Source organism: Ranitomeya variabilis, chromosome 7, assembly GCF_051348905.1.
Source record: "Ranitomeya variabilis isolate aRanVar5 chromosome 7, aRanVar5.hap1, whole genome shotgun sequence".
NCBI lineage: Eukaryota > Metazoa > Chordata > Amphibia > Anura > Dendrobatidae > Ranitomeya > Ranitomeya variabilis.
In genome coordinates, this window is record NC_135238.1 from 148,350,003 (window position 1) to 148,376,587 (window position 26,585).

The 26,585-nt window shown below is 44.0% G+C and overlaps 1 protein-coding gene across 2 annotated transcripts in view; it reads right to left on the reverse strand.

Annotated features, from left to right (window-relative positions):
* Window positions 1–26,585, reverse strand: part of NBEAL1 (neurobeachin like 1) — a 266,607-nt gene that overhangs the window by 65,081 nt on the left and 174,941 nt on the right. For both annotated transcript variants that reach the window (XM_077272013.1, XM_077272014.1), the window contains 8 exons: window positions 26,360–26,518; window positions 25,820–25,979; window positions 16,696–16,784; window positions 11,402–11,980; window positions 9,891–10,066; window positions 9,635–9,785; window positions 7,917–8,045; window positions 224–529 (listed from right to left, as the gene is read on the reverse strand). In XM_077272013.1, the coding sequence (XP_077128128.1) occupies window positions 224–529; window positions 7,917–8,045; window positions 9,635–9,785; window positions 9,891–10,066; window positions 11,402–11,980; window positions 16,696–16,784; window positions 25,820–25,979; window positions 26,360–26,518 (1,749 nt within the window). The remainder of the gene's footprint in view (window positions 1–223; window positions 530–7,916; window positions 8,046–9,634; window positions 9,786–9,890; window positions 10,067–11,401; window positions 11,981–16,695; window positions 16,785–25,819; window positions 25,980–26,359; window positions 26,519–26,585) is intronic.

A 26,585-nucleotide genomic window follows, 5' to 3' on the forward strand; every position in this document is an offset into this window, starting at 1 on the left:
TTGATATTTTGGTAGCTAGGCGGGTATAAAGAAGCAATGAGTGTTCTGCTAGCTTGTGGAAAGACACACTGATCTGCGCGACAAGGGAGAAGCAGAGCTTGGGATTCTTCAGCTCACTGATTTGCCATTTGCTCTCCCCTTGATTTTAGTTATCCCCCTGCTAGCTGCCCTTCTGGTTGTGTCATAAGGTATCAGCAGACAAGAAAAGCTGAAACAAACTTACAAATTTGTCTATAAAGATCCTCCATTCCTCAGACTTGCAATAGTCCTGGAAGTCTTCAAACAATGAAGGGCTCCCATTTGTAATGGGAAGGGACGGTAAATGGAGGTTCATGAAGAGCAGTTCATAGATTTTAGAAACCAAAGTCCTCACAATGGGAACAAGGAAGGAGTAGGTTTCTGATCGGTCCAGAATAGATTTGCTGAGGATGCCTTCTAGTTTCCCAAGCAGGTAACAAGATTCTTCTTGCTTTTCAATCACCTTTGTTTGCAACAGAGTATTGAGCTTTGCAGTAGCCATGGCACATACCTGGAAGAACAGACACTTGTCATGGTCCTTGTGTACAGGACAGTATAGCAGACACATTTCTAAAACAAGAAAATCTAAATGTGTAACTTGGAACAGGGTGAAATAATCTGGCTTCACTTCATCTCATGTACAAATGAGTTTATAGTAAGTTGTCTATGCAAGTTTCATTCCCAAGCCTCAGGATGCTGCTGAGAACCTGACAGATGTATTCTGACTCCAGCCAAGAACGCTCTCATTATATGCAATGTCATACCAAAGTGTGAACAAGGTGCAAACAAAACAGAAATGACAAATGATTTCAGGGAGTTAATGTAGGAAAAAGAAATTCCCTACAGCTATCCTCCTTTGCAATGCAATTTTTGAATTACTAGCAAAGCAACAGGGGAAAGACCCTGTGGGGATGACCCTCAATTCTGGGCAACCAGCATTCATAACTGTATTGGCCTGCACAGTATATCAATACACAAACTCTAGTAAAAGCAGGCAGGCAGGGTCTCCATTAACTAGCAGAACACAGGTCTGTGACCTACAGAATGACAGGAGCGTCCTGGTGCAGGTGGCGCAATGACATCACTGCGTCACGCCGACTGCACTGGGACGCTGACTGTGCTGGTGGACTTGTTCGGACCAAGGGTTAGCTGAGCGCCCTTAACAAATAGTAATAATGCCACCTGAATCCCCACATAGAGTAATATTGGCTTGAGTACCTCCCACTTACAGTTATATATACACCCCTGAATTTCCCCCTGAACTAATAGTATTTATGCACTCCCACATCTATCTATATAATCGTCTAAGGGTCACTTCTGTCTGGGTCACGGAAATCCCGCATCGCTGATTGGTCGCGGCTGGCCGGGACCAAACAGTGACAGGTACAGTCCGGCCGCGAATTGGCCCCTCCCTACTGCCCTCCAGTCAGAGCCCCCATAGCGGTTTAGCAGTCCGTTAAACAGACTGCATTACACTGTGGCATAAAGCGGTGTAACGCAGTCTGTTAACGCTGCTATTAACCCTGTATGACCAACTTTTTACTATTGATGCTGCCTATGCAGCATCAATAGTAAAAAGATCTAATGTTAAAAATAATTAAAAAAAATAAAAAATCATTATATGCTCACCTTCCAGCGCCTTTCCCGCTCTTCGCGACGCTCCGGTCCCAAGAATCCATTGCGGCAATGACCGGAGATGACGTAGCGGTCTCACGAGATGATGACGTAGCGGTCTCGCGAGACCGCTACATCATCACGTGTTATTGCCGCAATGCATTCTTGGGACCAGAGCGTCACGAGGAGCATCGCTAAAGGCCTGCGCTGGATCCGGAGGCTGCTGGAAGGTGAGTATATAACTATTCATTATTTTAATTCTTTTTTTTAACAGGGATATGGTGCCCACATTGCTATATACTATGTGGGCTGTGTTATATACTGCGTGGGCTGTGCTATATATTGCGTGGCCTGTGTTATATACTACGTCTGTGCTATACAGGTCCTTCTCAAAAAATTAGCATATAGTGTTAAATTTCATTATTTACCATAATGTAATGATTACAATTAAACTTTCATATATTATAGATTCATTATCCACCAACTGAAATTTGTCAGGTCTTTTATTGTTTTAATACTGATGATTTTGGCATACAACTCCTGATAACCCAAAAAACCTGTCTCAATAAATTAGCATATTTCACCCGACCAATCAAATAAAAGTGTTTTTTAATACCAAACAAAAAAACCATCAAATAATAATGTTCAGTTATGCACTCAATACTTGGTCGGGAATCCTTTGGCAGAAATGACTGCTTCAATGCGGCGTGGCATGGAGGCAATCAGCCTGTGACACTGCTGAGATGTTATGGAGGCCCACGATGCTTCAATAGCGGCCTTAAGCTCATCCAGAGTGTTGGGTCTTGCGTCTCTCAACTTTCTCTTCACAATATCCCACAGATTCTCTATGGGGTTCAGGTCAGGAGAGTTGGCAGGCCAATTGAGCACAGTAATACCATGGTCAGTAAACCATTTACCAGTGGTTTTGGCACTGTGAGCAGGTGCCAGGTCGTGCTGAAAAATGAAATCTTCATCTCCATAAAGCATTTCAGCCGAGGGAAGCATGAAGTGCTCCAAAATCTCCTGATAGCTAGCTGCATTGACCCTGCCCTTGATGAAACACAGTGGACCAACACCAGCAGCTGACATGGCACCCCACACCATCACTGACTGTGGGTACTTGACACTGGACTTCAGGCATTTTGGCATTTCCTTCTCCCCAGTCTTCCTCCAGACTCTGGCACCTTGATTTCCGAATGACATGCAAAATTTGCTTTCATCAGAAAAAAGTACTTGGGACCACTTAGCAACAGTCCAGTGCTGCTTCTCTGTAGCCCAGGTCAGGCGCTTCTGCCGCTGTTTATGGTTCAAAAGTGGCTTTACCTGGGGAATGCGGCACCTGTAGCCCATTTCCTGCACACGCCTGTGCACGGTGGCTCTGGATGTTTCCACACCAGACTCAGTCCACTGCTTCCTCAGGTTCCCCAAGGTCTGGAATCGGTCCTTCTCCACAATCTTCCTCAGGGTCCGGTCACCTCTTCTCGTTGTACAGCGTTTTCTGCCACATTGTTTCCTTCCAACAGACTTAACATTGAGGTGCCTTGATACAGCACTCTGGGAACAGCCTATTTGTTGAGAAATTTCTTTCTGGGTCTTACCCTCTTGCTTGAGGGTGTCAATGATGGCCTTCTTGACATCTGTCAGGTCGCTAGTCTTACCCATGATGGGGGTTTTGAGTAATGAACCAGGCAGGGAGTTTTTAAAAGCCTCAGGTATCTTTTGCATGTGTTTAGAGTTAATTAGTTGATTCAGAAGATTAGGGTAATAGGTCATTTAGAGAACCTTTTCTTGATATGCTAATTTATTGAGACAGGTTTTTTGGGTTATCAGGAGTTGTATGCCAAAATCATCAGTATTAAAACAATAAAAGACCTGACAAATTTCAGTTGGTGGATAATGAATCTATAATATATGAAAGTTTAATTGTAATCATTACATTATGGTAAATAATGAAATTTAACACTATATGCTAATTTTTTGAGAAGGACCTGTATACTACATAAGCTGTGCAATATACTACGTGGCTGTGCAATATACTACGTGGGCTGTGTTATATACTGCGTGGCCTGTGTTACATACTGCGTCTCTGTGCTATATACTACGTGGGCTGTGCAATATACTACGTGGCTGTGTTATATACTACGTGGCTGTGCTATATACTGCGTGGCTGTGCGATATACTGTGTGGGCTGTGCGATATACTACTATACATATTCTAGAATACCCGATGCGTTAGAATCGGGCCACCATCTAGTATATTAATTCCCAAAGCTTTTCCACACTCAAATTGTAAAAATGCCTAGAATCCATCCACATATAGCAATAATGTTCCTCATAAATAAATTATAGAGTCCCATAAAATTAAAAATAAAATACATATACTCTGACACATGAATACTTTGTCAGGAAATATTATTATAATGTTATTTCCCCTGTACAGGAAATCCGCTGCCTCGGAGTAACACTTGACTCTGCATTGTCCTTCAAACCGCACATCCAAGCTCTTTCCACCTCCTGTTGCCTCCAGCTCAAAATTATTTCCAGAATCCGTCCTTTCCTCAACCCTCAATCTACTAAAATGCTTGTGCATGCCCTCATCATCTCCCGCCTGGACTACTGCAACATCCTCCTCTGTGGCCTCCTGCTAACACTCTCGCACCTCTCCAGTTAGTCCATAACTATGCTGCCCAACTAAGGCTGGTTTCACATTTGCGTCCAGAATGCTGCGGATGGCAGTGTTCTTCCTCCCTTCCTCCTCCCTGAAGCTCTGCCTATGCTTCACCTACTTCTGTATGCGTCCTGCATTTCCCTGTGTACCCATCGCCGCATGTGGATGCATCTGCATACAACGCATGTTCCTGAGTACCTAATGTTAAAGATAGGCACGCAGGAAAACGCAGGACAAATGGAGAAGTAGGTGGGGGTTCAGGGAGGAAGAACGCTGCCATCCGCAGCCCTCCTGACCGCAAATGTGAAACTAGCCTATAATTCATATCTCTCCTCACTACTCCTCCACAAATCCCTTCATTGGCTCCCAATTCTCCAGAGCATCAAGTTCAAACTACTAACACCGAACTTCAAAGTCGTCCATAACCTTTCTCTTCTGTACATCTCCAAACTAATCTTCAGACATCTTTCCTCCCATAATCTCCAGTCCTCTCCAGATCTTCTCTCCTTCACACCTATTCGTTCCTCACCGAATTGCCTCCAAGACTTCTCCTGAGCGTCCCCCATCCTCTAGAATTCTGTGCCCCAACATGTCAGATTATCTACCACATTCGGATTCTTCGGATCAGAACCTTAAAACCCAACTCTTCAAGAAATCGTAGAGCCTGCAATGACCATGCCGTCACCTCAACACCACTGGTGCTACTTCAACCCCCCAACCTATTGTCTCCTTCCCTATAAACCTGTAGAATGTAAGCCTGCAAGGGCAGGGTCCTCGCCCCTCTGTATCAGTCTGTCATTGTTAGTATGTTTACCGTAAGTGATATTTGGATTTTGCATGTAACCCCTCATGTAGAGCACCATGGAATCATTGAATCATTGGTGCTGTAGAAATAAATAATAATGTATGGGTGGACTTGGTGGGGGGGAATTATAACTATATGTTGGAGGGAATTAGGGGGCATTATTACAATATGTGGAGTGCGTTCGGGGGGCATTATTACTTTATGTGGGAGTCATGGAGTATTACTATATGTGCGGGGCTCAGGACATTCTTACTATAAGGAATTCGGTAGGCAATATTATGTTTGGTGGGACACTCAGGACAGGATTTTGAAAGGGGAGCTCAGGTAGCATTATTACTTTTTGTGGAGCACTGAGGGGTCATTATTATTCTTTAGGGGCACCTGGGGCAACAGTAATTGTTCAGTGGACATTCAAGGGGCATTATTATTTTTTTACAGTCATTGTGGCCAAAATGCACTTTATTGGGGCACTCCGGGTATAACAACTGTCAGAGGGGCCCACAGAGGGCATTACTACTGTCTAGAGGGCACTAGGGAGGCATTGTTACTATGAATGGGGCATTGTGGTGGGCATTATTACTATGTGGTGCACTAAGAGAAGCACTGTTACTCTGCCAGACAGCAGGTGGAGTAATAGCAACAACTATGGCAACTACATGATAAGTATTGGTGCATTAGCAGGAAAGAGCTTGTGCAGGCTGGGAACAGGTGGGTATGGTGCTGAAAACGTAAGAAGTCAAATGGGTCTGTTGTAAAATCTGCAGACAAGTCAGGACTGAAGAAGTCGTCATATCAATCTGGGTCTGATGGAAATACGTGAAAACTTTACAACCCATCAGAAAGAACTTTAAGAAGCAACTCAGCAATCTTCCTTTGATAAGAAATCTCTACCATTATTAAGAATGGAGAGATTTTTATTTCTGTTGTGTATAATTGCTTCCTGTGTTATCAGCCGCTCTGCAGTTTCAGAGTGGTTAATTATTTATGTAAGGAGAGTGTGTTGCGAGGAGGCTCTATGCTTTACAGCCTGCCCACCTGATGCTAAAGCTGGCCGGATCGCTGGATATGACCAGCCTCTGTCCCCCTGCAATTTTCCCATACAACAGAGGCACAGCTACTTCAGCTAGCAGCAGAACCAGAAACAAAGAATTTTTTTTTTTTTTTAATTTATTTATTTACCGTATATACTCGAGTATAAGCCGAGATTTTCAGCCCAAATTTTTGGGCTGAAATTGCCCCCTCGGCTTATACTCGAGTCATGATCGGTGGTGGGGTCGGCGGGTGAGCACTGTCATATACTTACCTGCTTCCGGGGCTCCTGTCGCTCCCCCTGCCCGTCCCACTGTCTCCGGGTGCCGCAGCCTCTTCCCCTGTTCAGCGGTCACGTGGGACCGCTCATTAGAGAAATGAATAGGCTGCTCCACCTCCCATAGGGGCGGAGCCGCCTATTCATTTCTCTAATGAAGCGGTGCCGGTGACCGCTGACAGAGAAAGAGGCTGCGGCACCGAAGACCAGCTGTCCGGGGGAAGGAGCGGGACGCCGGGAGCAGGTAAGTATGTCATATTCACCTGTCCTGGTTCCACACGCCGGGCGCTGTCTCCATCTTCCCGGCGTCTCTCCGCACTGACTGCAGGCAGAGGGCGCGATGACGCATATAGTGTGCGCGCCGCCCTCTGCCTGATCAGTCAGTGCGGAGAGACGCCGGGAAGATGGCGCCGAGGAGCTGCAAGCAAGACAGGTGAGTATGTGTTTTTTTTTTTTTATTGCAGCAGCACAGATTTCTGTGGAGCATCTATGGGGCAATGGTGCAGAGCACTATATGGCACAGCTATGGGGCAATGGTGCAGAGCACTATATGGCACAGCTATGGGGCAACGGTGCAGAGCACTATATGGCACAGCTATGGGGCAATGGTGCAGAGCACTATATGGCACAGCTATGGGGCAATGGTGCAGAGCACTATATGGCAGAGCTATGGGGCAATGGTGCAGAGCACTATATGGCACAGGTATGGGGAAATGGTGCAGAGCATTATATGGCAGAGCTATGGGGCAATGGTGCAGAGCACTATATGGCAGAGCTATGGGGCAATGGTGCAGAGCACTATATGGCAGAGCTATGGGGCAATGGTGCAGAGCACTATATGGCACAGCTATGGGGCAACGGTGCAGAGCACTATATGGCAGAGCTATGGGGAAATGGTGCAGAGCATTATATATATGGCACAGCTATCTATGGGGCAATGGTGCAGAGCATTGTATATATGGCACAGCTTTATGTGGAGCATCTATGGGGCCATAATGAACGGTGCAGAGCATTGTATATATGGCACAGCTTTATGTGGAGCATCTATGGGGCCATAATGAACGGTATGGAGCATCTATTTCTAATTTTGAAATTCACCGGTACCTGCTGCATTTTCCACCCTAGGCTTATACTCGAGTCAATAAGTTTTCCCAGTTTTTTGTGGCAAAATTAGGGGGGTCGGCTTATACTCGGGTCGGCTTATACTCGAGTATATACGGTATTTATTTTTTACAACAGAGTATTTTTGACCTCACTGTGCTCTTTTGTGTCTTCAAGCTAGCAGCATAGGAAAGATCTTGGTTCGGACCAGCGGCACAACTATGCTGCTGGCCAAAATTGTCAATCTTCAGGAGCGCACCTCCCCAGCAACCAGAAAACTGGGAGACAGAGGAGCGTTGCGCTTATAAAGAAACATGAGAACACTCCTTAAAGTTGAGTGTAACAACCTCCGCTGTTCTTGTATTAGGGACAATAGATAACACCTCTGAGACACATCCAACAAACCTGAAGATTGTCCTGTCCGATGAATCCAAGCAGAAGACGGAACTCTACTTGAGACAGGGTGTCGGATTCAAGACCGGCTGGGTACCACACAGACAGGCTGTCCATGAGTGTAACTATCTCCTCCAGCAGCTGCAGAGTAAACAGATAGGCTTATATTGTAATATACTGTACACATGCTTAGCTTTAAAACTCAGAAAATATGTTGGATAAGCAAATTATAAAATGTCCCTCTGCTCAAAACATGACATGAGGTGTCATCAGTATGGATGACACAGCATTACACGACTTTGTACACACAGATTATACCACCAATGTATTTCTGAAGGAGAACACCTCCTGAACCTCCCCCCACTGACGGCCAAGAATGACAGGTGCATATAAGCAGCAGTGCATCAATCATCTCCATGAAGAGAGTTGGGAGGGAAGTGGCACTTTTAAAACTAATAAACCGGAATTGCAGCTAAAAGTTTGCTATATTCTTTCAGCCAAAACAGCACAAATGCATTCAAAGTCATTTTGACTAGTAAGATTATGCCTCCACATGGCGCACTCTACACTAAACAGCAAAACCATAAAAAGAGGACTTAAAAATCCTCCAAAAATTCAAAAACGGCAGAAAAAGGCAGCGATGTTTACCTGCCCAGGCCTCCAAACAAATGCACTATCCGGATGCAGTGGACCCATGTAGTTACGATGGCGGCAACACAGGTGCTCCACATGGGGCAGCATATTCAGCCAATAAATTTGATCTAATGTTAAGGAGGACTGATATAAACTTTGGTCACATCTGTCCTTTAAAAAAATAAAAAGACTTTGGTATTAAGTAAGCCAAAGATCGTGGTCTCCACCCAAGTGCATTAAAAATGTGAACAGTGCCACAAAAAAGTGCACAAGATTGTGGTCTATCGCAGCCAACTCCAAAAGAAGAATGGCCCCCAATCAATCTTTCCCCATCCCTCTAGACCAGAAGGCCACAGCAAAAAAAACAGGGATTGGAATCGGGAGAGATGATGGTGCTCCCAGCAGCCATGTGGGCTACCACCCCATTGGAACTATGGGGCCCAGTCTAGATCAGAACTCCTCCCAGAGGAGAGCCAGGGATTTGCATGGTGGAGTGGAGTCTGATTGATCAAGAGGGGAACCAGATTCCAAAAGAGGCCTTGAGACAGACATATGTGTAAAAAGTGACGACTCAGTGGGAAAAAAATAAGAGTGTTTTTCAGTGTAATACTGATCAGACCTTCTGCTGAAAAGCTTAAAAAATCCCCACCCTAGCCAAAAGGTCTGGTTGGAGATCACCTGACCAGATGACCATATGGTGTACACTCTGAAGATTCCCACAGTGTGCATTATTGCACCAGTACTTGATCTTAGCCAAAAGGCCTTTCACGGGGTGTTTAAGGGGTAAAATTTCTCCATGTCAAGAGCAAGAAATTGACATAGTGAGAGTTAAAGGCCATGCAACACTCCTCTGCGAATTTCAATGTGCAAATATCTTCTTCAGAAAGACGTCAGGAACTCTAGTGCCCCCTATGGAAATGATGAATTCTCTTATTAAAGGTGTGACATTGACTTTTACGACTGCTGCTTCCAATAGTGCCACAAGAGTCCCTGTCCTGTTCTTCTCTGAAGAGGATATTTGCATACTCAGATTTTAATGTTATGAGCTTGCTATACTTGTCAGAAAACAGAAAAATATGAGTGCAGATAAACCTAACCTTTTCAGTCCATAAAGAAGAATTGACCCGACCTTCAGCTTGTAGGAAATCTTGCACTATGTGCAATAGTCTGTTGGCATTTTCTGCATTGACCTGGGTCTTGGGATCTCGGTTTTCAGTTACAGCCCATTCTGGCATTTTCTCCAATAAGCTAAAGAAAAACAATATGGTGTCAAAGTCATGAAAGATACAAAGACAATGTTAATATGTAAGGGACAAGTCAAAAACTAAGTGCTTGCAATAAAAATGTACATACTTTAGTTTGATTTCATCTGAGGGTCGTAGCAATTCGTTCGCCATCTCAAGGCTGGTTACTGCAGAGAATACTTGTCCTCTTTCTACCCAGGTAGCATGATCAGATTTCTCAAGGCCTTTCCACATAAGACACAGCAGGATGTCTGTGAGAAGCTGTACAAGCTCCTCTTCACAATCCTGAAAAATGGATTTTATGTAAAGGAGAGCACAGGTTAGGCAAGCATCTAAACACAGCGTAAGTACGATGACATTGTTATGTGCTTTTTGTATATGCAAGTACCTTGATCTGTCATAAGTGGGTAGATGGGGAGGATGTCTCGCCATTGTGTTGGTGGAACATCTTGCGACTATCTTTATAAGCCTGCAATACATTTGATCGTCCTATTGTGCCCCATTTACTGCCAAGTCACAGGAGAATTGTGAATATTGTTCTGTCCATGGAGTCACTTGATTTACATTTGTCCGGACAATAGGTCATAAATATTGGATCAGTGGGGGTTCCAGGACTGTGCACCCCCACAGACAAGCTGGTGGTGGTGGCTAAAACCTAAACATTGATTAGAGCTGAATAGCACAACTCCAAGCACTGTGTAGTCACTGTATCAGAGTACAGCAGATCAGCTTCTATTCTATTGAATCGGAGATTGTCTCCATTACTCGGTGGTGGTTGCTACACACTGAACACGGCTGAGCTTTTCCGGCTTCATTTACTATTTACATGCAGCCACCGGCAAAGCTAAAAACAGCTGATATGTCAGGATGCCAGGTGTTTGACCCCCACCAATCCGACATTAATGACCCATTTTATGGGTAGATCATCAATATTAAATGCATGAGCAATCCATTTAAAGGAGTTGTCCACAAGAATAATTTTATTTTTTATTTATGTTCTTCCTGGCGTCCGTTCAGAAAGGTCATAGACCACTTCTGAAGGCAATTCAGCTGCTCCATATCAACAGTGCAGCTCTTCCTCTTCTGGGCATCTCTGTTGATGGGGCGTGACTGCCGACATAATGCTGATTGACAGCCAGTTCCCCGCTGCTCTGTGGAAGCTACTAAATCGAAAGCAGGAGCGGTCCCAGACTGCTTTGTGTTGGCGGAGATCGGTGACTGTTAGTTCTTAGGCCCATAGTAAAAAAATTAAAAAGTGCTGGATAGCCTTTAATATTAAATTGCAGATTTTTAATAAAACAACAAAACCTAAATGTAGAAAGGGGGCTGAGGGCAGTCCTGTGTCTACCTCCTACTGGCACTAAGCTGAAACTTAATAGCTTTCTGCCAGTAGGTGGATATATACTGCTGGGGATGAGCTAACTCTTTTTTGCATAGTGTCAACCTCCTAGTGGCAGCAGCATACACTCATGGTTTTCTGTGTCCCCCAATGAAGAGAGAGAGAAAATTGTGAAGTTCTGGATAGTCCTTTAATATTAAATAGCAAATTTGATCTGTCTGTAAGGTTGGTTATACAACCCAAAATAGTATTGGAAACACAGAAATAAAAAGATTTCTTACCTCTTTGCTTTCTAAGTTCACGCTAAGGGAGAGATCATCCCTAAACAGAATGTTTGTGCTGGCAGACTCCTTCTCGAGACGATCTACATTAAACGACTTGGAGGATTCTACAGGTGAAGGTGTACTCAGTGAGCTTTCTGGAGTCTGGTTTTCACCATCTCCTAATTCTATATTAGCTAGTTCTAAAGTGAGATGTGAATGATCACTAGGCCACACTTCTGTGTCCTCTACGTGAAGCTGAGCTTCACTAAAAGATGGGCCACTTTCATCCAAGAGTGTGCTTGTAGACTGGATGCTTGTATTCAGGGATCTGGCTTCTTCAGGACACCAGCTGTTGTATGTACCGTTATCTGAAATGTTCGATTTATCCAAAGCAACGTTCTCTAAATGACTTCTTTGTGACTCTTCAACCCTGGAATTTTTATCTTCTTCTTTAATAATGTGTTGGCAATTCATTTTAGCACTGCTCCTAAATTCAGAGTTTTCCTTCATGAAGAACCGTACAAAAGTATCCTGCCAGCCAACTTGCTGTGCAATTTGTGAAGCTGCATCTGGGTGGAACTGGAGGATTTGAAGAACCTAGATAGTAATAATACGGCATCATTAGTATTTGGACAAAAATATATAAAATAGAACTGTGTAAGTGTGATGGAAATTATAATAATTTACAAAGAAAATATATACTCCTCCAGAAAAAACAACAAAGAAAGTTGAGGTGATAGGTTCTCTAACACTACTAGATACTTTACAGTTTTGTCGAACGTTGCAAATTATATGCCAACAGTGAATGAGAAATATTTAATTTACATTTAGAGGCCATACACAAACATAGCTAGTCCTATGCTGAGCTCAGACGTGGATACAATTGTACTCCGTCAATCCAATGGCACCATCATAAATATCACTGATGGTACGCTACCAACAATCTGGACCCAAGGTGGTTTAGCTCTTCGAGAATTACCGTATATACTCGAGTATAAGCCAAGATTTTCAGCCCAAATTTTTGGGCTGAAAGTGCCTCTCTCGGCTTATACTCGAGTCACGGTCGGCGGGTGAGGGGGAGAGGGCGCTGAGGCATACTTACCTGCTTCCGGCGCTCCTGGCGCTCCCCCTGCCCGTTCCATGGTCTCCGGGTGCCGCAGCTCTTCCCCTGTTCAGCGGTCACGTGGGACCGCTCATTAGAGAAATGAATATGGACTCCACTCCCATAGGGGCGGAGCTGCCTATTAATTTCTCTAATCAGCGGTAACGGTGACCGCTGATAGAGGAAGAGGCTACGGCACCGAAGACCAGCTGTCCGGGGGAAGGAACAGGGACGCCGGGAGCAGGTAAGTATTACATATTCACCTGTCCGCGTTCCACACGCCGGGCGCCGCTCCATCTTCCCGGCGTCTCTCCGCACTGACTGTGCAGGTCAGAGGGCGCGATGATGCATATAGTGTGCGCGCCGCCCTCTGCCTGATCAGTCAGTGCAGAGAGACGCCGGGACGGGACGCTGAGGAGCTGCAAGCAAGAGAGGTGAGTATGTCTTTTATTATTTTTATTGCAGCAGCAGCACAGCTTTCTATGGCACAGCTTTCTATGGCACATCTATGGGGCAATAATGAACGGTGCAGAGCACTATATGGCACAGCTATGGGGCAATTATGAACGGTGCAGAGCACTATATGGCACAGCTATGGGGCAATTATGAACGGTGCAGAGCACTATATGGCACAGCTATGGGGCAATTATGAACGGTGCAGAGCACTATATAGCACAGCTATGGGACCATAATGAACGGTATGGAGCATCTATTTTTATTTTTGAAATTCACCGGTAGCTGCTGCATTTTCCACCCTAGGCTTATACTCGAGTCAATAAGTTTTCCCAGTTTTTTGTGGCAAAATTAGGGGGGGTCGGCTTATACTCGAGTATATACGGTACCTAGTCTGAAGCCTCTGAATGTGATGTGTTACCAGTCATAAATAGATTTCCAATTATACGTTCATGCTCTCATCTTCATGCTCTCTCCTGCTCCCACCTGCTAACACTTTCCTTGCTCCTCCTCACTGCCGGTGATATTGTTCCAAATCCTGGTCCTCCTCACCACATTCCCACAGTCATTTCTACCTCCCATCCACGTTCTATCACAACTTTACGTAACCTCTCTAACCTTATACCCATTCGCCCAGCCCCTGCTTCCCCAGTCCCACTAACAGGAGCACTATGGAACGCTCGTTCTGTCTACAACAAACTTTCCTACATCCGTGATCTTTTCATTACTCACAAACTTTCCTTCCTCGCCATCATCACAACCTGGCCCACCCCCTCTGACACAGCCTCTCCAGCTGCACTCTTGTATGGTGGATTCCACCTTTCCCACCCCCCACCAGCAAGCATGGTGGAGGAGTTGGTTTTCTCCTTTCAGATAACTGCTCCTTCACCCCAATCCCACTGCCACCCTCTGTTACCCTCCCTTCCTTTGAGGTGCATTCCGTGCACATCTATTCCCCCTCCAACCTCCAAATAGCTGTCATTTACCGCCCCCCAGTACTAGCCACCACCTTCTTTGACCATTTTACCACCTGGCTACTTCATTTCCTTTCCACAGACATCCCCACTATCATCATGGGCGACTTCAACATTCCCATTGACACTTCCCTCTCCGCTGCCACCAAGCTTCTATCGCTCACTTCCTCCTTCGGCCTCGCTCAATGGTCTTCTGCAGTCACTCACAAAGATGGCCACACATTGAACCTCATCTTCACCCGCTTCTGCTTCCTATCTAACCTCTCTAACTTGCCCCTCCCTCTTTTGTTCCACAACCTACTCACATTCTCTTCCCTTTCCACTCCTTGTCCGCAATCCCCACCCCACAAACTTGCACACCCTCGCAGAAATATTAAACACCTTGATCTATACTCACTCTCTGAATCCCTCCTCCCTCTTACCGACATAAGTTCGCTACACAATGCGGATGCTGCTGCCGCTTTGTACAACACAATAGCTGTAGCTCTGGAATCGGTTGCCCCTCTCACACATACCAAAGCTCGCAAAATCAACAGACAGACCTGGCACACCAGCCTGACCAAAGAACGGAGGTGGGCTTCCAGGGCTGCTGAGCGAAGATGGAAAAGATCCGACTCCAATGAGCACTTCATCGCATTCAAACAGTCCCTCACTACTTTCAAGGCCTCACTTGCTGCAGCAAAACAAACCTACTTCTCATCTCTCATATCCTCCCTGTCTCAAAACTCTAGAGAGTTATTCAACACTTTCAATTCTCTCCTCCGTCCCCCAGCACACCCTCCCTCTCCGCTCATCTCAGCCAAAGACTTCGCCTCATTTTTCAAGCAGAAGATTGAAAACATCAGAGACAGTTTTGGTCAACAACCCCCAGAGCCCTTTCTCCTTACTGCCCAGCCTTCCTCCTCCAAAACTAACTTCTTCACCATTACAGAAGATCGACTCTCCACTCAACTCTTAAGATCGCATCTCACCACCTGTGCACTTGATCCAATCCCATCCCAAACCTCACCACAGTCTTCTTCCCAACCCTAACCCATCTCTTCAACCTGTCACTAACTGGTGTCTTCCCCTCAAGCTTTAAACATGCCTCAGTCACACCTATCCTCAAAAAGTCCTCTCTTGACCCATCATCTGTATCTAGCTATCGCCCTATATCACTTCCCCCTATGCCTCAAAACTACTGGAACAACACGTCTATCTTGAACTTTCCTCCCACCTCTGTTCTTGCTTCCACTTCGACAGCTTACAATCTGGCTTCCGGTCACACCACTCCACTGAAACTGCCCTAAGGTCACCAATTAACCACCAAGGCCAAGCGACGCTACTCTGTCCTCCTCCTCCTGGACCAGTCCTCTGCCTTTGACACAGTGGACCATTCCCTATTACAGACCCTCTCATCCCTTGGCATCACAGACTTGCTCTATCCTGGATCTTGTCATACCTAACAGACCAGACATTCAGCATCTCCCACTCACACACCACCTCCTCACCTCCCCTGTCGGAGTCCCGCAAGGTTCAGTCCTAGGGCCCCTGCTCTTCTCCATTTACACCTTCGGCCTGGGACAGCTCATAGAATCTCACGGCTTTCAGTATCATCTCTATGCTGACGACACACAGATCTACATCTCTGGGACTAGATATCACCACCCTACTAACCAGAATCCCAAAATGTCTGTCTGCTATTTAATCCTTCTTCTCAGCTAGATTTCTAAAACTTAATATGGACAAAACAGAATTCATCATCTTTCCCCCATCTCACTTGACTCCCCCAACAAACCTATCCATTAAAGTAAATGGCTGCCCACTCTCTCCAGTCCCACAAGCTCGCTGCCTCAGTGTAATCCTTGACACTGATCTCTCCTTCAAACCACATATCCAAGCCCTTTCCACTTCCTGTCGACTTCAACTCAAAAATAATTCCCGGATCCATACATTCCTCCACCAAGAATCTGCAAAAACCCTAGTCCATGCCCTCATCATCTCAAGCCTTGACTACTGCAACCTCCTGCTCTGTGGCCTCCCCTTTAACACTCTCACATCCCTCCAATCTATTCTAAACTCTGCTGCCCGACTAATCCACCTGTCCCCCCGCTATTCCCCAGCCACTCCCCTGTTAATCCCTGCACTGGCTCCCCATTACCCAAAGACTCCAGTTCAAAACCCTAACACCATGGCATACAAAGTCATGCACAACCTGTCTCCTCCATACATCTGTGACCTCGTCTCCCAGTACTTACCTGCACGCAACCTCCCATCCTCTCAAGATCTTCTTCTATATTCCCCTCTTATCTCCTCTTCGCACAATCGCATGCAAGATTTCTCCCGCGCATCCCCCATACTCTGGAACTCTCTACCCCAACATATCAGACTCTTGCCTACCGCGGAAACCTTCAAAAAGAACTTGAAGACCTACCTCTTCCGACAAGCCAACAACCTGCAGTAACCACCGATAGACCAAACCGCTGCATGATCAGCTCTACCCTCACCCATCCCTTGTAGATTGTGAGCCCTCGTGGGTAGGGTCCTCTCTCCTCATGTACCAGTCGTGACTTGTATTGATTAAGATTATTGTACTTGTTTTTTATTATGTATACCCCTTCTCACATGTAAAGCGCCATGGAATAAATGGCACTATAATAAATAATAATAATAATATGTAGTTAAAACAAAGTATATTATAAATAGTAGAATTTTCTTTTACATAGTGATAAAGCTTTATTTCTATAAAACTAGAAGACATTCTTATAGCATGCTATTCATTAAATACAAAAGCTAACACTCACCTTCCTGCAGATGGCAACTCGTACCGTGAGATCCAACTTGTATGACATGTGAACCACTGCTAGTAGGTCTCTGTAGTTTATAACTGGATCTGTATTATTTAAGACAAAACTGTTTGATCACTTAAAGGGAATGTGTCAACAACAAAATAAAAAACTAGTTCACAACAATAGGTTATGTTAAACATTTTTAACAATTTTTGGTGATATTCTCTGTCAACATACTATTAGTGATGAGCGAGTATACTCGTTACTCGGGTGGACTCTGAGTATTTGTAACTGCTCGGAAAATTAGTTTTCCTTGCCTCAGCTGCATGATTTACAGCTGATAGACAGCTTGAATACATGTGGGGATTCCCTAGCAACCAGGCAACCCCCACATGTACTCAGGCTGGCTAGCAGCCGTAAATCATGCAGCTGCGTCAACAAAAACTAAATCTCCGAGCAGTTACAAATACCCGGAGTCCACCCGAGCAACAAGTATACTCGCTCATCACTATTTACTATGTATGTATGTATTTTTCCCATACAAAAAGCTTAAGATCTTGTAGTCTTTATCAAGGCCTCCAAGCCTCATGGTAGGTGCGTACTTTCTTCTCTGAAGAGATCGCATTTCAGCAGTCTAATTGTCATCATAGACATGACTACTCTTCCATACACAGTAGATAACAGATTCCACCATTCAAAATATTCATTAAGTTACGATTCAATTAACCCGTGCATATATCTTAAAGCATATTTCTGAACAGTTTTAACAGTAGCCAATTTAGATGTACAGCCCTCCATCATTTCCAGAAAACAGAGTTTAAACAATGTAAATCTGGAAAAGACTAAATTACTTACCGGTAATGGGATTTTTCAGAATCCATGACAGCACCACCTGAGAGAAGGGATAGGCCCTTTAAGAACAGGAAACCTACCATTAAAAAGGTAGGTACCTCTCCACTGCATCAGTTCTTTACAGAGCATGAAAAAAACACTACTTAATGGTTATGTACACCATTACACAACATGTTATTTTCATTTTTATTTTTAAACACTGCGTGAATCCAACAACACAAAGGAAACAAAGTGACTACTTATTACGAGTAATAGGAGGGAATATAAGGGTGCTGTCATGGGTTCTGGAAAAGGCTGTTACCGGTAAGTAATTTAGTCTTTTCCCATCACCAATGACAGCACCACCTGAGAGATTCACAGAGAAACTTTAAACTTTGGGTGGGCCTACAGCCTGTAGAACCCGTCTCCCAAAGGAAAGATCAGCAGAAGACCTCAAACCGAGACTACAGTAGGTGCAAGGTGAAGATTGTGTTGCAGATATACAAATTTGTTTGATGGAGACATCCACTTTCTCTGTCTAGGAGGTTGAAATAGCCCAAGTAGAATGAGCTTTAAGGTCTCCCGGGAGTGCCCTATTTGTGCAATAAGCCAACCCTATAGCCTCTTTAAAGGGGTTTTCCTATGAACAAAAGTTAATTTTTATCCATAGATAATGGAATGATCGTATGTTCCACAATTGGAAGTATTTAAATGATACAATTTTCTCTAATCCTTTTTAGAACCGCTGGAACCAGCAACCAGCATCGTAAGAGGAAAGGCATATACCAGACCGAAATCTCATTTCAGCAGGAAGGCATCCACGTCTGGGACCCAGTGACCAGAATTTTCTCACCTCTCTGTCCTGTCACTAATTAGATCTATGTCTGGAAGCCCACAATCCACAATCTGATTGAACACTCTCCGATTCAGAGTCCACTCCCCATTTCAGTTGGATGTGGCTTAAAAAGTCTGCTTGCAATTTTCTTCCCTCTTTATGGGAAACGCTGTTAAAGATAAGAAAGGAGACTGCGCCATCTGAAAGATCTGATCAGACAGTGTCATTAGGGATCTAGGCCTAGTTCCCCCCTGATGGTTTATGTAAGATACAGTAACCCTGTTGTCTGACAAGAATTTTACGTGACCATGTATAGATGATAGGAGCTTTCTAAGGCTAGTTTCGCCCAAGGCCGCACCTCCGCTGCTCAGCTCCGCCTACGTCCGCATGCGGCCTGCGTGCCTATCTTTAACATTAGGTACGCAGGTCATGCGGATATATGCGGATGCCTCAGCATGCGTCGTTTTGACAATGCGGCGACCCGCGTTGAACGCAGCTGGTTGGAATTTCTTTTTTTCTCCGCAACGTCAAAACGACGCATGCGAAGGCATCCGCATACATCTGCACGACCTGCGTACCTAATGTTAACTCCTTTACCCCCAAAGGTGGTTTGCACGTTAATGACCGGGCCAATTTTTACAATTCTGACCACTGTCTCTTTATGAGGTTATAACTCTGGAATGCTTCAACGGATCCCGGTGATTCTGACATTGTTTTCTCGTGACATATTGGGCTTTATGATTGTGGTAAAATTTATTTGATATTACCTGCATTTATTTGTGAAAAAAATGGAAATTTGGCAAAAAGTTTGAAAAATTCGCAATTTTCCAACTTTGAATTTTTATGCCCTTAAATCACAGAGATATGTCACACAAAATACTTAATAAGTAACATTTCCCAAATGTCTACTTTACATCAGCACATTTTTGGAACCAAAATTTTTTTTTGTTAGGGAGTTATAAGGGTTAAAAGTTGACCAGCAATTTCTCATTTTTACAACACCATTTTTTTTTTAGGGACCACATCACATTTGAAGTCATTTTGAGGGGTCTATATGATAAAAAATAATAAGTGTGACACAATTCTAAGAACTGCACCCCTCAAGGTGCTCAAAACTGCATTCAAGAAGTTTATTAACCCTTCAGGTGTTTCACAGGAATTTTTGGAATGTTTAAAAAAAAAAAAATGAACATTTAACTTTTTTCACAAAAAATTTACTTCAGCTCCAATTTGTTTTATTTTACCAAGGGTAACAGGAGAAAATGGACCCCAAAAGTTGTTGTACAATTTGTCCTGAGTACGCCGATAGCCGATATGTGGGGGTAAACCAGTGTTTGGGCACATGGCAGAGCTCGGAAGGGAAGGAGCGCCATTTGACTTTTCAATGCAAAATTGACAGGAATTGAGATGGGGCAATTACGGTCCGTTCTGCCTGCACCTCGTACTCTAGACCAGAGTGCACACCATTTTCTCCTTATCGAGGAATTGAGATGGGATGCCATGTTGCGTTTGGAGAGCCACTGATGTGCCTAAACATTGAAACCCCCCACAAGTGACACCATTTTGGAAAGTAGACCCCCTAAGGAACTTATCTAGATGTGTGGTGAGCACTTTGACCCATTAAGTGATTCACAGAAGTTTATAATGCAGAGCCGTAAAAATAAAAAATATTTTTTCACAAAAATGATCTTTTCGCCCCCAATTTTTTATTTTCCCAAGGGTAAGAGAAGAAATTGGACCCCAAAAGTTGTTGTACAATTTGACCTGAGTACGCCGATACCCCATATGTGGGGGTAAACCACTGTTTGGGTGCAAGGGAGAGCTCGGAAGGGAAGGAGCGCCGTTTGACTTTTCAATGCAAAATTGACAGGAATTGAGATGGGACGCCATGTTGCGTTTGGAGAGCCACTGAAGTGCCTAAACATTGAAACCCCCCACAAGTGACACCATTTTGGAAAGTAGACCCCCTAACGAACGTATCTAGATGTGTGGTGAGCACTTTGACCCACTAAGTGCTTCACAGAAGTTTATAATGTAGAGCCGTAAAAATAAAAATAAAAATTTTCCCACAAAAATTATTTTTTAGCCCCCAGTTTTGTATTTTCCCAAGGGTAACAGGAGAAATTGGACCTGAAAAGTTGTTGTCCAATTTGTCCTGAGTACGCTGATACCCCATATGTGGGGGGGACCACCCTTTGGGCGCATGGCAGAGCTCAGAAGGGAAGGAGCGCCATTTGGAATGCAGACTTAGATGGATTGGTCTGAAGGCGTCACGTTGCATTTGCAGAGCCCCTGATGTAACTAAACAGTAGAAACCCCCCACAAGTGACCCCATATTGGAAACTAGACCCCCCAAGGAACTTATCTAGATGTGTTGTGTGAACTTTGAACCCCCAGGTGTTTCACTACAGTTTATAACGCAGAGACGTGAAAAAAAAAAAAAATTCCACAAAAATTTTTTTTTTAGCCCCCAGTTTTGTATTTTCCCAAGGGTAATAGGAGAAATTGGACCCCAAAAGTTGTTGTAAAAATTTGTCCTTAGTACGCAGATACCCCACATGTTGGGGAAACCCCTGTTTGGGCACACGGGAGAGCTCGGAAGGGAAGGAGCACTGTTTTACTTTTTCAACGCAGAATTGGCTGGAATTGAAATCGGACGCCGTGTCGCGTTTGGAGAGCCCCTGATGTGCCTAAACAGTGGAAACCCCCCAATTATAACTGAAACCCTTTCCAAACACACCCCTAACCCTAATCTCAACAGAAACCCTAACCACACCCCTATCCCTGACACACCCCTAACACTAATCTCAACCCTATTCCCAACCGTAAATGTAATCCAAACCCTAACCCTAACTTTAGCCCCAACCCTAACCCTAACTATATCCCCAACTTTAACTGTAGCCCTAACCCTAGCCCCAACCCTAACCCCAACCCTAACGGGAAAATGGAAATAAATACAATTTTTCCCTAACTAAGGGGGTGATGAAGGGGGGGGTTTGATTTACTTTTACACCGGGTTTTTTAGCGGATTTTTATGATTGGCAGCTGTCACACACTGAAAGACGCTTTTTATTGCAAAAAATATTTTTTGCGTTACCACATTTTGAGAGCTATAATTTTTCCATATTTTGGTCCACAGAGTCATGTGAGGTCTTGTTTTTTGCAGGACGAGATGACGTTTTTATTGGTAACATTTTTGGGCACGTGACATTTATTGATCGCTTTTTATTCTGATTTTTGTGAGGCAGAATGACCAAAAAGCCAGCTATTTATGAATTCCTTTTTTTTTTTTTTGGGGGGGGGGGTTATACCATTCCGCGTTTGGTAAAATGGTTAAAGCAGTTTTATTCTTCGGGTCAGTACGATTACGGCGATACTTCATTTATATCATTTTTTTGTGTTTTGGCGCTTTTATAAGATAAAAACTATTTTATAGAAAAAAGAATAATTATTTTTCCATCGCTTTATTCTGAGGACTATAACTTTTTTATTTTTTCGCTGATGATGCTGTATGACGGCTCGTTTTTTGCGGGACAAGATGACGTTTTCAGCGGTACCATGGTTATTTATATCTGTTTTTTTGATCGCGTGTTATTCCACTTTTTGTTCGGCGGTATGATAATAAAGCGTTGTTGTTTTTTTTGTTTGTTTTTTTTAACGGTGTTCACTGAAGGGGTTAACTAGTGGGACCGTTTTATAGGTCGGGTCGTTACGGATGCGGCGATACTAAATATTTGTACTTTTATTGTTTTGGGGGGGGGTTTTAGATAAAGGAATGTATTTATTGGAACAATATATATATTTTTTATTATTATTATTTAATTAGGAATTTTATTTTTTTTTTCCCACATGTAATTTTTTTTTTTCTTTACTTTTTTACTTTGGGGGGGGGGGGGACATCACAGTAAAGTGACAGATCACTGATCTGACACTTTGCTGTGCACGGTGTCAGATGAGCGATCTGACGTGCACTGCAGAGAGGCTTCCCGGCGCTTGCTCTGAGCAGGCGCTGTGAAGCCACCTCCCTGCAGGACCCGGATGCAGCCCCGCCGCTATTTTGGATCCGGGGACTGCAGGGAGGAGGCGCTCGGTACAAGGTGAACACATCGCCCTCCCTGCGCGATGCTTCCCTATACCGCCGGAACACTGCGATCATGTTTGATTGCAGTGTGCCGGGAATTAATGTGCTGGGGGCGGTCCGTGAGCGCTCCTGGCACATAGTGCCGGATGTCAGCTGCGATAGTGAGCTGACACCCGCCCGTGAGCGCGGCCGATCGCTCTGGACGTACTATTCCGTCCTTGGGAAGTAGGGCCCACCCCACATGGACGGAATAGTACGTCCAATGGCAGAAAGGGGTTAAAGATAGGTACGCAGGCTGCATGCGGATGTAGGCGGAGCTGAGCGGCGGAGGTGCGGCCATGGGCGGGACTTCACAGAGGAAGTCCGCAGCTCGGCAAATTGCTAGTGTGAAACTAGTCTTAGAGACTGCGTAACTTCCGAGAGTTTCTTTAGGATGGAGGACCAGATCTTTCTTCTCTTGTACATCAGCCCTGGCCACGGAGATCTCACAGATGTGCCCTCACATCCCTGAGGGCTTACATTTGTAGCAATGAACCATGATATCCGATTCATTTAAGGAATTCCTCTGTATACGTAAATTTTTGTCTACAACCACCAGAGAAGAGATTGAGTTGCCGCTGAAGAAAGAGTAAGTTCTCCAACCAACTTTAAAGCATATTTGTTTGCCAGTATCTCCCATTACAACACACGTTTGTGTATCTGTGACCATGCTACTACTGGAATGCAGGAGGTTACAGTTTGTAACAGCGATATTGCCTTCCTTAGAGTTGTGTCCAGATTACTTATTAATTTTGACACTTAACATGACACCTTCTTTTCCCCTTTCGCCCTTGGAAGATAAATCTGATTTACTGAGTCTAGGAGATGATGAGAGAAGGCGTGTACTGGTTTAGATTCTAATTTTGATTTTTTTTTTTTAAATTGAGTAGGAAACCTAACCTTGTCAAGGTTGCCCTTAACTCTGCCAACTGAGTTCTGCAACGCTCCACGGATATGCCCACAATCAGAAAATCGTTGAGGCATGCTTCTTTCTTTCATAGGAGAGTTGTCATTTCTGCTAAAATCTCCATAAAGCCTTGAAGGCACCATGGCGACCAAAGGGAAGGACCTGAAACTGAAACTGAAAACCTGATTTCTCCTTTAATGCCGAAAGCTACTCAGGAATTTTTGGTGTTTCATGTGAATTATAATGTGATAGTAAAGTTTCTTTAAATCCTAGACTGCCATATAGCAATCTGGAAGCAAAAGTTTTATAGCTGATCTTTTAGACATTTTAAATGATCAAACTCTCAGGAATTTGTTCAGCCTCTTCAGGCTGTAGCAAAGGCAGGAAGGACTTGGTTAAATTCTAGCTGCCCAGGTTTTGATTAGAGGCATCTGGGGAGCTCTGCACATGATCAGGCTAGGCATTCACCAGACTGCTGGAAAGCAGAAGCAGAGTGGATGTGTCTTGGAGTCAAACCGAGAGACAAGGTACTAAACAGTATGTGTTTGGAATGTGGGAGGAAACCCACGCAAACACGGGGAGAACATACAAGGAGTTTGTATGTTCTCTCCGTGTTTGCGTGGGTTTCCTCCGGGCACTCCGGTTTCCTCCCACATTCCAAAGACATACTGATAGGGGATTTAGATTGTGAGCCCCATCGGGGACAGCGATGATAATGTGTGCAAACTGTAAAGCGCTGCTGAATATGTTAGCGCTATATAAAAATGAAGATTTATTTTTTTTTATTTTTTTATTTTATAACCTCTCTTTAGATGAATGGAACCAGAGATGCCCAGCCATACTCCCCTTCCAGGTCGGCACTCGCCCTGCCTCACCAGCACAGTGGCTGTAATCTGACAGGGGCGGGCCCATTTAGTTGGCCATTAATCCCATGAATTGGTAATCTTGCCTTGCACAGTCAATATTCTCTGAACTTGTTTTTTTGTTTTTGTCACACATTTCCTACATTTTTCCTGATAAGGAAAATGACAAGAAACCTGAATTACAAGGTGAACATTCACGGGGGTCACTACTCAGTAGCTGTTTAGGTACCAGATTACGAATAGAAATACTTTCTTCAAAATTATCTCCTTTGGATGCTGTGGACTCGTCCATCCTGCTGGCACAATCCAACTTTCCCGGCACTGCCGCTGGCTGCTGCTGAGGAGGGTCTTCACAGACTGTTAGCTAGCTGCTTCTGCACTGGGCTGACAACAGCTTTCATCCAGCAGTTAATTCCCCAATGAAACACAGTATTGCCATTCAAATTCGGCACCTCCCCCAGCATACCCTGGAAGTGGAGTCATCACTTCCAGAGCTCCTGACATCGCCGGCAAGCTTGTCATCAGGGTGCGCTTTTTCCGACTTGCACAGGCCCGGTACAACGCGGCAGCCAGCAGACACATCAGTCTAATTTACTGCTGCCTTCCAGTGTCCACTCATAAGCAGATTTCATCTTTGGAACTGCTGTGGGGCTTACAGGACCCACCTCTGCTCTGGCCGCAGAAGTACCATACCGCTACCCAGGCGACCGGGCCAGGGCCTGGGTCAGTCTTCATGTCCCACAGCAAAAAAAAACTGATCTAAACTGGATTCATTTTTTAACATTTAAGTCTACGGAGAACGGACCCATTAAATAGCCGTCTCTTTTGTTCTATTTGAAACCGGTCCAGTAAGCAAAAAACAGATCCTTTTCAAACAAAAGAAAAACAGATGGCTAATAAACAGATCCATTTTCCATAGGCTTCAATGTAAAAAAAAAAAACAAAACAAAAAACAAACGGATCCAGTTGAAATCTTTTTTGTTTTTTGCCAGACAAAAAAAAGTTGTGTCTGCACAACTTTTTTTGACAACTGATTGCTGCTGGATCTGTGCTAATGGATGATTACTGCACATGTGAACATAGCCTCAAACCAAAATGCGATGACAATAAATAGCTTTGGAGGGAAACATATACTATTAGCAAATTGGGGATAACCCCTCAAAAATCCCTCTCTATCAAACCATAAAATTTAACTTTTAATGAGTATACATATAAAATACTAAGGGTATAAAAAAGGTATAAAAATTGTCCCTAATCTGCTTCAAATGAAATTGTTCGTAACAATTTTGATTAGGACTATTCATTGGATGATACCCGGGGGGGCCAACGCTTATATGGCAGCATAAGACAGACAATATTATAGCACTAGTACCCCAACATGTTTCTCTGCATATGCGTCATCAGGGGATGGGACACTGGCTAGTCACTAAAAGTTAAATTTTATGGTTTGATAGAGAGGGATTTGGGGGGGGGTCTCACCAATTTGTTGACAGCCTAAGAAGTGTAAAACAGGCAAATCTTTTATTGACAGACAACATACAAATAAAAAAAAAAATAGAATAAAAATGGAAAAAAAAACGTACCCGCTCTAAGCACTTGATTGAGAAGTCCTTTTATGAGTAATGTGCTGATAGGAGCATCATTCACCAGTAAACCCAGTCCAGAGTAGCCCACTTCCCTCAGTCGAATTCGCTGCTTGCTTTTTTCATAAACTTTATTGCAATTCAGCATCTGTTCTAATATCTGTCAAAACATTATTTCAAGAAACCTGGTTTCAATTTCTAAAATTCCACTGCACCAGAGAGAATATCTATCCCATGAAGTTATATAAAGTTGCTACAAGCCTGAGCAAATGTTCATTCCTAGCCAGCATCTTGTCTGAGCTAGTAGGGACAAAACTGAGCACCAATAACACACCTTTGTAGGTGCATGGTAATAATTTAAGTAATGGTATGTACACATGGAGTCTTTCTCTAAAGTTTTTGGAGCAGAAACTGAACAAAACCTCCAAGTTTTTGAGGAGTTTTGAATTTTTGTGGAGGATTTGGAAAGTTTATACTCACTTTCTGTTCCAAAACCTCCTAAAAAACCCTGGGTGAACAGCCCCAAAAAACTTCACTTACCTTGAATACTAATTCTTTCAATCTGTCAGAATACCTCTGATTCAGCAGCAATGCATAAAGAATATCAGCACTGCCTGGCTCAAAGAGAAGCAGAAAAAGCTGGTCCTGAGTGGGAGTAGCATTCAGGAGACTATGAATGACTTCCAATATTCCGCACAACTAAGAAAAAAATAAAGGACATGATGAAAAAAATGTAATTCAAGTGAGCGTTGAAAAGAATATACCG